Here is an 11,192-nt window from a genome sequence, read left to right as displayed (position 1 = left end):
AAAAAAAAAAAGAAAATAAGAACTCACCTCCTCCTTCGCCGCGGCGGCGGCGAAACCAACGGCGGAGGGCGAGACGCCGGCCCGAGGCGCAAAGCTGCGCGGCTCGGTCCGGACGTGCTCGCCCGGAGAAAAAATATAATTTGCGAGGGGGGTCTCGCAGACCCCCCCGCGAACGCCGGCGGTGGACGGCGTACCGTCCACGAAGGACGAAAGCACGCCGGCGACACCGCCGAACGCACCGGCCAGCGGGGTGGCGAAGCCGCCCGCCGCCGCAGAAACCCCCTGAGGGGTGGTGGGCGCAACGCCCAAGCCAGCCGACGAGGCCGGCGCGAATGTCGACGACCGGCGGCGAGCCGGCGTCGCGAACCCAGCCAGGGCAAGCCCCGGCTGGGGGTGCTCCGCGATACGGGACTAATCATGGTCAGCCATCCTGTCTTTTGTCGGGTTCATCGAGGGAAGCATCAAAGAGGTGCGTCTGAAGGGGGCAACAGCAAAGGCGGCAGTGATGGGGGTGGCCGCGAAGAAGATTCTTGGTTCCGCGTGCCTCAAAGGCCCGTCCGCGTGCAGCAGACCGGCTTTGAAGCACATGGTTTTTCAGATCGCCTGCGGTCTCAAAGTGGCACGAAAGGGGAGAAGAAGTGCGGCAGAAACATCAAAGAGGGTCGGAGAATTGTGCTTAGGACGGGCTCACTTACGCCAAAGTTTCCGGCCAAATGGCCGGCCAGCGCGCCGAGCATCTCGGCACGCTCCTCGGGCTGAATGGGTTCAAACGGGTCAGCACGACTGGAACAAGGGCGGAGGTGCGAAGTAAACAACTTACCGAGAGGGGACGCGCGCCCCTGGCCGCCACCGTGTTGCGGCGAGCGGCCAGAGGGGAGAGCAGCCCGTCCTGAGCCGGGGCAGCGGCAGGACAGCGGCCGAAGCCGCGGGGAGCCGGAGAACCGGCGAACGGGCCCCCACCCTCGGCGGGAGGCGCCATCTTGATGATTTTCTTTTTTTAAAGAAAAGAAAAAAAACTTATGCGTGGTTGTTAGATAGCATGTTAGCCAACGTCCCATTGTCAAGCGCCATGAGTACCCAAGGGAACTTGGGTCAGAGGAGGGGTATGATGGTTTGCGTGTCGGAGAGGGCAGATGAGCATCGAGGGCCAGGGACGATGGTGCTTGACAAGATGAGAGGAACGGTGCTCTTACTGTTTGAAGGTTGCTGGAGACTCTGTTAGCACCAGGAACACGCGGCGGTCATGAGAACAGGACAGGAAGCGAAAGCAGACAGTGGTTTTGGAATGCCAAGTTGAAGTTTAACCCCAGGCCCTACAGCGTTGGGATCAAATGAACACGGGATGAGGCAGTGGCTGGAGGAACTGTGAAGGGATCGAGGAGCGCAATCTCAAGATGGATGCGACTCGGACACCCCACGACGAAGCAGAACACGCAGCGAAGATGCCCAGACCACGAGAACGACTGTGGTGATCAAGAATTCTTGAAGGCACAACAAAAGTCATGCGTTGTCGGACTCTAGGGCAGTGTGGTAGCTCATCGTTGTGGTGGTGACCCGAGGGGCCAACCATCTCGGCGGAGGAGGGGCAGGGAGGAAATGAAAACATCACATACCTTGTGCAGCGGGAGCGATGGTGAGTGTAACGATCTAAAATAGAAAAAGTCAGAAAAGCTGAAGATACAGAATATCTTCGAGGTCGTCGACGGTGTTGAAGTCAATGGTGGCTGTGGTGGTGGGCTTACCTCGGTCGGGTGTGACGTCGTTGGAGGAAGAAAGGAAGAAAGAGGAGGGAAACGGAAGTGGGAGGGGAATTTCAATCCTCGAGGTCGGCCAGGAGGGTGGTGGGTGCAGAGACGCGTGGGCACAAAGCAGAAGCTTGGACCTACACGGCCAATGCTTTGTTTACACTGTAGGGGATAAGGCCACAATAAACAATGCGAACAGGATGCCTAATAGGCATTTCAGACTGAGGTCCACAGCAACTCATTCAGTGTGTCCCTTCTGAGCCGGTGCTTGTGGTTCCGTAATCGAATCCCAATGAACGGGGGATCTGTGGGAGACGTGCCGAGAACACCTCACCTTCTACCCGCCGTCGAGCACTCAGACAACGGCGGCACCAACCCCTGACTTTTCTCTGTGCCTTGGTTTAGCAATCAGCCAGCGAAAGATCGTCTGGCATGAGAAGTAGAGAAAAAGCCCTGGTATGTACCAGCTGTTGGCTTCACCAGGCACATCCAACTTGACCTCACGAGCACTCTGGAAACCTCAAGGGACATGAATCTTGGGGAGAGGCACTTCCACAGCTGCTACTTGGCAGCAGTGAGCGGACTCAATTAACAGATACTGGCAACATCGAGGAGGCAAGAACATAGTGATCCCAAACATTGAATATGGACATGATCTGAACGGTAGTCAAACGTGTAAATGATTTTATTTGTCTTCTCAAGCGCAACTTGGCGGAGAAGAAGCAATGAGCCTCCCTAAGACCTTTCCGCCATGGATTTAAGGGAGTGAGAACTTGGCGCCCTTACTGTGGTCTTGAGGTGTCTAAAACATGATATATGGCAAACGGGCGGTTGTCCTCTGGCATGAACAACTCGGGTCTGGGCAGCAACCTTCCTCACATCCGAGCCCGATTGGCGTGTCATGATGCCGTTGAGGTTTACTCAGTCGAACTGCACAAGTTAGAATCGCAGAACAGAAGAGCAGGACGGCGATTGGGGAGATGCTTACTTCTGTCAAGAACGACTCGGCTACCAACCGTGCCCGAGCATTCAACTAGAGTGTTGTTAGCCATTGTACCAGAAATGGTGATTGGGAGGACCTTACGAATAGCTTCATCTCGGAAATCTCCTTGTCCACCTCCTCCATAAACTGGATGATAAAGTCAACCAGCTTGTGCTTGAGCATCTCTTCGGTGTGGAAGTTGGTGATGAGGAAGGAAATATCGTAGCCCTGAAGCACAATCTGTTAGCATCCGTCCGAGGCGTCCGAGGCCAAATCCAGAGAAGCCCTACCTTGATGGGTTTCCTCCTCAAAATAAAGAACGACTCGGCGCGCTGAGTCAGGAAGCGTGTGAATTTGTGGACCAAGATGTTCTCGATCTCGTCGGCCTGCTTGATCTTGATGCTGACGCGGACGCTGTTGATGCTGGGCTCGATGAGGACCCGCTCGTTCTCGTTGCGGGCAATGGTCAGAGGTGTGAGAAGAACCTCGGGTGATGTCCGAGCCTCGACTTCGGGGACATTGTGGCGCTCGGCAGTCTGGGAAGCGAAGTTGGAGAGGCAGAGGGCAGCTGTCAGGGTGCTGCGGACAGCTTGGAGATAGGGGCGGAGAGACTGCGACTGCGGGCGAGGGTTAGCGTTTATCAGCTAATTGTGATTATGGCAGCTTACCATGGTCGTTTATGCTGCAAGCGGCGCCCAAGTCCAGCAAAGGCTGCCCTAATCGTCTTGTCGCAGAGTTGGGAGTGTTGGAAGTGGTTGTTGATGGACGTTGGTGTTGGCCCAGTAAGGTTCCTAGGGGTTTCTTGGCGGCGAGCCCAGCAGCGGGAGCACCAGGCGGAACAGTGGGGAGGAGGGGCGCCGTGGCAGGGGTTTGGTGGGGCAGTTGTGCTTATCTAATTGACATCTCCAGGCTGCAGCCTTGCAGACGTGGCGTTGGGCCGCAAGTGTCAACCCGAACCCTGGATTGATCAGCATTCATCCCATCTTGGGCCCCGCCAATCTGTTTCCCTTCTTCAACTTGCAAACCATCCACCGCCACCGACGACAAACAGGAGAACGGCTACGAGTACCAGACTCATTTTTGATCGACCAAAACTTGGCTAATCCGACTTTGTGGCCTTTCCTCCGCAACGGTCTTTATAAAGTCTGCCCTTTCTCTCCCTGATCTCTTCTCCCACCAACACCAACTGCCCCTCTTCCCATAGTCACTGACCTCTCCAGGATGTCCACCGTCAACGGTACGCAGCTTCGAAGGATATCCCCCACTCTCCGTGGCGTCTTCCTGCTGACTTTTACTTCCAGTGGTAATAAAGCACCAGGGCAAGAAGTACGACGTCGAGGTCGACACTTCGTCCACCGGCGAGGTCCTGAAATACCAGCTCTACAGCTTAACCGGCGTCGAGCCTGAACGCCAGAAGATCCTCGTCAAGGGCGGCCAACTCAAGGATGACACCGACCTGAGCAAACTGGGCCTCAAGCCCGGCCAGGTCATCATGATGATGGGCACTCCCGGCGATAGCGGCGCCGCCATCACCCGTCCGACCGAGAAGATCAAGTTCCTCGAGGACATGACCGAGGCCGAGATGGCCCAGCAAGCCAATGCCACTCCGGCTGGCTTGATTAACCTGGGCAACACATGTTACCTCAACGCCACCCTGCAAGCCATGCGTGCCATCCCGGAACTCCAGGAAACACTTACCCATCACAAACACACCTCCATGTCTGAGATCCCACAGCTGGACATTACAAACCAGCTGAAGGATCTCTACAAGGAGATGTCCGAGACCACGGGGGCTGTCGTGCCGTTCGCCTTCTTGAATGCGCTGCGGACCACCTTCCCCCAGTTTGCTGAGCGCTCCAGGAAAGGGCCAGGATACGCGCAGCAGGACGCTGAAGAGGCCTGGTCGCAGATCATCTCCCAGCTCAGGCAGAAGCTCAAGCTGCCGACTCCGGACGGCGCCGATTCTTCGAACGCCCAGGGCTTCATCGACAAGTATGTGGCCGGCGAGTTCTCGACGACGCTCGAATGCGACGACCCTGCGGCCCGCGAGGCCGGCGAACAACCTACGTCGTCACGCGAGCAATTCCTCAAGCTGAATTGCCACATCGGCAACACGACGGCACACCTTCGCGACGGTCTTGTCGAGGGCTTGACTGAGAAGATCGAAAAGCGCTCCGAGGTCCTTGGCCGCGATGTAACGTACACCAAGACCTCGCGTATCTCGCGCCTTCCCAAGTACCTGACGGTGCACTTCGTGCGCTTCTTCTGGAAGCGGGATGTGCAAAAGAAGGCCAAGATCATGCGCAAGGTCACATTCCCTCATGAGTTGGATGCCATTGAGTTCTGCACCGACGAGCTCAAGAAGGCGCTGATCCCCGTCCGCGACAAGGTGCGCGAGGTGCGCAAGGAGGAGGAGGACGTGGAGCGTGCCCGCAAGCGCCGCAAGAAGAACCCGCTGCTGGATGGCGAGGTCTCAGGCGAGAAGAAGGACGAGGCCAAGAAGGAGGGCGAGGAAAAGAAGGAGGAAAAGAAGAAGGATGGCGACGGCGATGTCGCCATGACCGAGACGTACAAGACGGACGCCGAATGGGATGCCGAGAAGGAGGCGGCGATCCTCGAGGCGAAGAAGGAGCTCAACGCCCTCATCGACCCCGAGCTTCGCAAGGACGACGGCGCCAACCAGTCGGGCATCTACGAACTGCGCGCCGTCGTGACCCACCAGGGCGCCAGCGCCGACAGTGGCCACTACACGGCCTACGTCAAGAAGACGGCCCCGAAGGACCCTGCCACGGGCAAGGTCGGCGAGGAGGACGGCAAGTGGTGGTGGTTCAACGACGACAAGGTGTCCGAGGTCACGGCGGACAAGATCGATGCCCTTGCTGGCGGTGGCGAGTCCCACTCAGCTTTGATTCTCTTGTACAAGGCGATTCCTCTGCCTACGGCGGAGGGGCTTATGCAGTAATGTGTGGGATCGCGGAATTGCCAAATGGATTTGGGTCTGAGCACGTCGCCGGACTGGTTTGGGAGGATTGTGGAAAGGACTTGGTAGATAGGAAAGAGATTAGATGGGAATGAGGTATGAAGACTCCTGGATGGTTGATGCATCTCAAGAGAGTTGGACTCTGAGCCTTTGTCAGGCAGATGTCCACATGATCTTGTGGTTTCGTAGCCTTGTACGCTGGTCACCTCATTCCCCTTGCCACCTGCATGAAGCTCCAGTACAAACTTCGTGAGATGCTCAAGAGATTTGTTTATTGAGCCTCAGACTCTGTGTGTTGGTCAGTCTACCTACTTCCTGCTGTATCCAGGATGAGTACACCGTCTCACGGGGAACTATTAGGCGTCAAGGAATTGGTCATCTGCATGATGCCTCTTTACGGTCCGGCAGGTGTCATGCCCTTGGCTATCTTGTCGGAACAAGATAAGGGACAACTCTGTTTTGTTTCACACCTCGAGAGAGGATTGTTTGTGTTGATGTTTGGATGATCCAGGATACCTGACCCATGCCCAGGACTTCCATTCTTGGTAATTGGTGGCTTTGAGGCTGGATCAGAGGAACATCAACGCTCACATGGCACTGCCACATCAGGTTCTACCCGCTGCCAAGCTACCGTCATGCTCGGATCCAGCTGTGGCTTGTCCGATGGCCTAGAACATCAAGCGTAAGCATGAAAGGAAGGGAGAACTGCAGGACCATTTGTCGAGAAGCTACAAGAGTATTCCTTGATAACCTGAGGCGGGATCTATCGCCTTCCCAACAATATTTGGTCATATGCGAAAGAAGTGAAGAGTCATCTCATGCAGCCTTTCGGGGTTCTGTGTGTTGCTGACTGGATGTGGTGGAGGACTGGGAACCGAAGATGAATCTGAGTGAACCAGCCCAGTGGGGCCCAATCGAGCCAAGCCGCAGGCCTCCGCCCCAGACCCCGGCTCAATCCCAGCCCTGTTTTGTTTCGTTCCATCCGCGAGGCATTCTTTGCTTCATCGGATTGTTCTCGTTTTGACGTTGCTCTTGGGAGAAATGGCATGGCCCAGGGAAATTGATTGTCAAAATTGGAGGCCCAAGCTGTGTTTGGAGGCATTGGAGATGGCTGTCGAGGGATTGGAGCAGCATTCCAAGTTCTTACTGGCAAATCTATCTCCTAGGTGTGACCTGGAGCCGACATCATCTACTCCATAGTCATGAACTCCAGGAGAGATGGCAACGTTCCCATCAAACCTCCACAACGCGTCCCCAAACTCAATTCCTCTGTTCCCGTCTTCCCGCAATACCACCCGTGAAACAGGGCGACGACCTTCCAGGATTGGCCAGCAGCTTGACTCATCGTCTGCTGGGCCAATGAAACGGTTCTCGATGCCTCGGGTCAGCAGCGTTGGAGATGCAGGCATTTGGTGAGAGAGGGCGTGTGGAGCCGTGCTCTGCCAGGAAACGGCTCGCCGAGCTGTGCAGCCATGCAGGTCATGGTTCCGCCCCAGACAGGGATATGACTTTCAGGGGCTAATCTAATATCTTGTCGTAGTCAACATATTTATGACCTGCTTATCTTACTGTCTTACAGTTAATGATCCCAGCCTTGCTCTTATATACCCCTGCCCTCCCGCATGGCGCTATTCCTAATTCATCTCGCCGATGAGATGGGGCCGGACGAGCATCGCTGCGCCTTCACGACCCATCCGCTCTTGGAATCGAGGACGGCAGTGAAATATCGGCCTGACTCCTTCGGATCACCTCGAGTCTTTCCTCTCTTTCTCCTCCACGGGAAACGGACCTGACGTTAGAGACTGCCAACGGCCATCCAGGTCTAGCTTTGCCACAGCTGTTTCGACTCTCGCCGCGACAACCCCCCCCATCACTCACATTGGCCTTGTTGGCCTTCCCCCCTGCAACCAGCTGCTGACGCTGACGCCGAACTTGTGTACCACCGTTCGCCTGTGGTGTACTGCCACCAGGACATCTTGGATCAACACCAAATCACAAGTCCGTTCCCGACCGTTCCGAGTGCTTGCCCTCGTGAACTTGACCTGGCAAAACCGAGTGCCAAAGTTCCTTTCGTCGACGCCAACGCCACCTTGGCTTCACCACCACCGCAAATCGTTTACAAGCTACCCGCTTCGACTGCCGTAATGGCCCGACAGGGATCCGTCGGCGCCTTCAGCGGCTTCTCCGTGTGCCAGCCGGCGCTCGGAGCTGCCCTGATTTGTACGGCTTTTCCCATCTTGATAGACATTCATTCGTAGACCAACACTAACGATTGGCAGGGCTGCCCGCTCTGGGAACCCCCGAGCTCGATGAAATGATTCACGCTCTGCTCCCTGGACCTGCTTCGATCCAGGACAAGCGCGCTCACATTTCCATGGACTTCTTTGAGTATTCGCGCCGGACCGGCGAGAACTTCAAGTTCTACCCCGTCCCCACTGCCCCTGCGACCTCCGTCACCGCCTCGCCTGCCACCTCGGTTTCGACCTTTGTCGACTCGGGCTACTCGTCCAGCTTTGGGAACTCTCCTGTCCTTTCTGAGGGCTCGTGGGCTCAGTCGCCTGCTGCCTCTGAGGCCAGGCCCAAGGCGCGCGCGTCTGTCTCCAAGAAGTCCGCCGTCACCTCGCGGGCGTCGACCATTGACTTCTCCAACCACCCGGGCATGCGCATCCTGACCAAGGATGGCCGGGACGTCACCAACTCGGCCTCTCGCGGCTGCAAGACCAAGGAGCAGCGCGACCACGCCCACCTGATGCGCATCATCAAGGCCTGCGACACGTGCCGGAGGAAGAAGGTCAGGTGCGATCCCTCGCACCGTAAGCGCGCTGCCGCCTCGCTGGCCTCGGTCCAGCAGCAGGAGCAGAAGCCCGCCAAGCGGACAAAGACTGCCGCGCAAGCGTCGTCATCACCTAGTGCGGTCGATGTTCCGGTCGACTTCGCCGCCGGCCCAACCGCTGCCCCAGCTCCTGAGGCGGTCGCGGTCCCGGCGGTAGACCTGAGCTTTCCAGACGACCTCGCCCTCTGGAACGAGTTCGTGACCCTTGACCAGGACCAGGTGGCGCTTGCGGCTGCTGCTGCCGAGCCTGTCTTCGACGACTTTGTCTTTGACAACTTCGACCTCGACAGCTTTGTCTCGCCGAGCGTTGGCTCCAGCGCCACTTCGCCTTCTCAGATCTTGACTCCTTACACTCCGGCCGGCTCTCGCGGGTCTCCGGCTACGACCAACATCTCGCCGGTGGATGTTGTTGCCGATGGTGGTCTCGATCTGAACCTCCCGTACCTCAACCCGGGCGTCGCCCTTGGCACCGACTACGTCGACTTCAACCTCTACTCGCCGCCGGCTGAGGTTTTGGATGAAGACCCGGTCTTCCAGATGAGGGATCTCGGAAGCCAGCAAGCGTCGCCGCAGTCCTCCGCCACGGGCATGTCGCCAGCGTACGCCTCGCCACGCGTCTGGACAAGCGACGTTGTTGGTGTTGCTCGGTCACCCGCCAGCGCGCAGCCGGCGGGCGGCAATCGCAACATCTCGGCGTCAACCGCCGACGTCTCGTGGTATTATGAACCTGGAGGATCTGGAGGTATACTACAACAGTCTCGAGAACTAGCTGCCACGAATCACAACGGCAGCGGAGTGGCCGCCTATCACAGCAACGGTGCTGTCTTGCGTCAGGAGAGCGGTGCACTTCGGAGGCACGTTGATGTCAATGGCTCCGAGTCCTCTGAGGTCGCCGTCGTCGCCGCCGCCGCTCGTCACAACAACGCCAGCACTGTGGTTGCCAACATGCCTCAGTCGTCAGTTAGTCGTGGCTCACCCACTCGACCTAGGATAACATCACCAGGCCGCAGGGTGCCAGTCAATGCACCGCCTGCTAGTTACAGTCAACCGGCAGCGCGTGCAACAGCCACGATAAGCTCGTCGTCAACAGGTGGCGAACTTGGCTCATGGAATTGTGTCGGCCGTCATGTCGTCGTGAGCACTGCAGAGAGCGGTGACTCCAAGTCGACCGTCCGTCACACCTCCCGCGCCACCACCGTCGTCAATAATAAATCCCCGACAACGCGTCACAACGCCGCCGCCGCCGCTTGGTCCGATGACAAGTCGCTCGCGTCGTCCCCGTCGACGCAACAACAACAATCCCCGACCCGGTGCAACGTTGCTGGCAAGGAGGAGAAGAATTCCCAGCCCGTCGCTGGCGTTTCGCTGCTCAAAAATCGCAGCGCGCGCGACGTCGCTTCTTCTTCTTCCTTCCAGCTTGCCGCGGTCGGTCTTGTCTCGCTCCTGTGCGTGGTCGCGCCCCTGCTGCTGCGCACAGCCCTGGCGGGATCGTCGTCGTCCTCGTCCTCGTCTTCGTCGTCGTTCTCTGCTACTAGCCTGGACCACCACCTCGCCCAGCGCCTTCTTTGCAACTCCCTCCTCCTTCTCGTCACAACAAGCCTATCGCTATCATCGTCGCTATCATCATCATCAACGCCTGCGTCCGTCGACAATGTCAAGTCCAAGATTCAGCAACAGCAGCCGACCATCTCCGATATGTGGTCGGCGGCTTCGCGGTTCGCGCGGCGGCAACTGTCGTCCATGCGTCCGCTGCTGCTTCTGGCATCGGGGCTATAGTTGTTCCCGATGCCACCACGGCTACCACCTTGCAGGTCATGGTGTGTGTTGATGGCGATAGGTAACAAAGCACATCATTTTGTGACGGTTTGGGTTTTGGGCATTGCATTTGGGTTGCATTTTTGGGTTATGGTTACGGTTACGGTTCCTACGGGCTATAGCATTGAGCATTGCGATGATGATGATGATGATGGTTACGATCATGATGATACCCCTGGGTTTGGAGTTTTGAGGCATGTCGTCGTCCTTTTCTTCCTGTTCCTGCTGCTGTTGGATCATACCCTGGGTTTTTGGAGATTACTGCTGCTACTGGTTGTGTCTTCTGTACCTTTCTGCTTGGGGTTTGGGAAGCTGGACGATTCTTCTTGGTGGGCTGCGAGGGCTGGCTCGTCCTCCTGCTCTCTGACGACAAGGTGGTGGGCTGTTGTTTTTCGAGTGAAGTGCTGCGGTTACTGGGCACGGGTTGAGGAGCTTGCTGCTGGTCGTGGTAGTTTGGAGAGAGATTGTCAATTGAGAGGTCCTTGCAGGCCGCCGTTTTTTAAATCTTGCTTGTCCCGACTTGACTGAGACTGAACGTAGCTGCTCCTTGGAGGAGGTTCTCTGTGCCGTTTGCTCTTCGGGTACCTACATATCGGGGTCTTGCGATGAACACCCCGATAGTGTGTTCATATGACATCCATGCCGTCTGGCAGATCGTTGTATCGAAATCTTTCACAGTAGATCCATCAAACGAAAAATCTAGACTTTGTAAGATCCACTTCACTCCGATGTCTCACTCACACTTTATTGCCAGTCCTTTCACACTCAAACGTTGTTGAAAATCTGTGTCACAACACAGAATGTTTTGTCTGTGATTCATCCGTTTCAGCAACGTCC

General features: G+C 56.8%; 5 protein-coding genes across 5 annotated transcripts in view; 3 read left to right on the top strand and 2 right to left on the bottom strand.

Annotated features, from left to right (window-relative positions):
• The window catches only part of VTJ04DRAFT_2267 (uncharacterized protein), a gene marked incomplete at both ends in the record, with an annotated part of 2,844 nt that extends 1,865 nt beyond the window's left edge, over positions 1-979 (bottom strand). The window contains 4 exons of the mRNA XM_069360037.1: positions 28-411; positions 490-575; positions 692-755; positions 821-979. Coding sequence (XP_069220788.1) covers positions 28-411; positions 490-575; positions 692-755; positions 821-979 — 693 coding nt within the window. The remainder of the gene's footprint in view (positions 1-27; positions 412-489; positions 576-691; positions 756-820) is intronic.
• A 1,687-nt stretch (positions 980-2,666) lies between these two features.
• VTJ04DRAFT_2266 (uncharacterized protein) lies at positions 2,667-3,398 on the bottom strand (the record flags this gene model as incomplete). Its single annotated transcript, XM_069360036.1, has 5 exons — positions 2,667-2,675; positions 2,734-2,778; positions 2,830-2,955; positions 3,018-3,344; positions 3,396-3,398. 5 exons carry the CDS (start codon positions 3,396-3,398, stop codon positions 2,667-2,669), a joined length of 510 nt encoding a protein of 169 aa, XP_069220787.1.
• A 550-nt stretch (positions 3,399-3,948) lies between these two features.
• On the top strand, positions 3,949-5,689 carry VTJ04DRAFT_2265 (uncharacterized protein; the record flags this gene model as incomplete). The annotated part of the gene is made up of 2 exons (XM_069360035.1): positions 3,949-3,964; positions 4,029-5,689. The coding sequence occupies 2 exons, from the start codon at positions 3,949-3,951 to the stop codon at positions 5,687-5,689; spliced, it is 1,677 nt and encodes a 558-aa protein (XP_069220786.1).
• Positions 5,690-7,851: 2,162 nt separating this feature from the next.
• Positions 7,852-10,316, top strand: VTJ04DRAFT_2264 (uncharacterized protein; the record flags this gene model as incomplete). Its single annotated transcript, XM_069360034.1, has 2 exons — positions 7,852-7,927; positions 7,987-10,316. The coding sequence occupies 2 exons, from the start codon at positions 7,852-7,854 to the stop codon at positions 10,314-10,316; spliced, it is 2,406 nt and encodes an 801-aa protein (XP_069220785.1).
• A 51-nt stretch (positions 10,317-10,367) lies between these two features.
• VTJ04DRAFT_2263 (uncharacterized protein) lies at positions 10,368-10,883 on the top strand (the record flags this gene model as incomplete). The annotated part of the gene is made up of 1 exon (XM_069360033.1): positions 10,368-10,883. One exon carries the CDS (start codon positions 10,368-10,370, stop codon positions 10,881-10,883), a length of 516 nt encoding a protein of 171 aa, XP_069220784.1.
• Positions 10,884-11,192: the final 309 nt, after the last annotated feature.

The sequence above is a fragment of the Mycothermus thermophilus genome (assembly GCF_041956435.1).
Source record: "Mycothermus thermophilus strain CBS 625.91 unplaced genomic scaffold VTJ04scaffold_2, whole genome shotgun sequence".
NCBI lineage: Eukaryota > Fungi > Ascomycota > Sordariomycetes > Sordariales > Chaetomiaceae > Mycothermus > Mycothermus thermophilus.
Note: the sequence above shows the minus strand (reverse complement) of the source record. Positions and strands in the feature narration are given on the sequence as shown.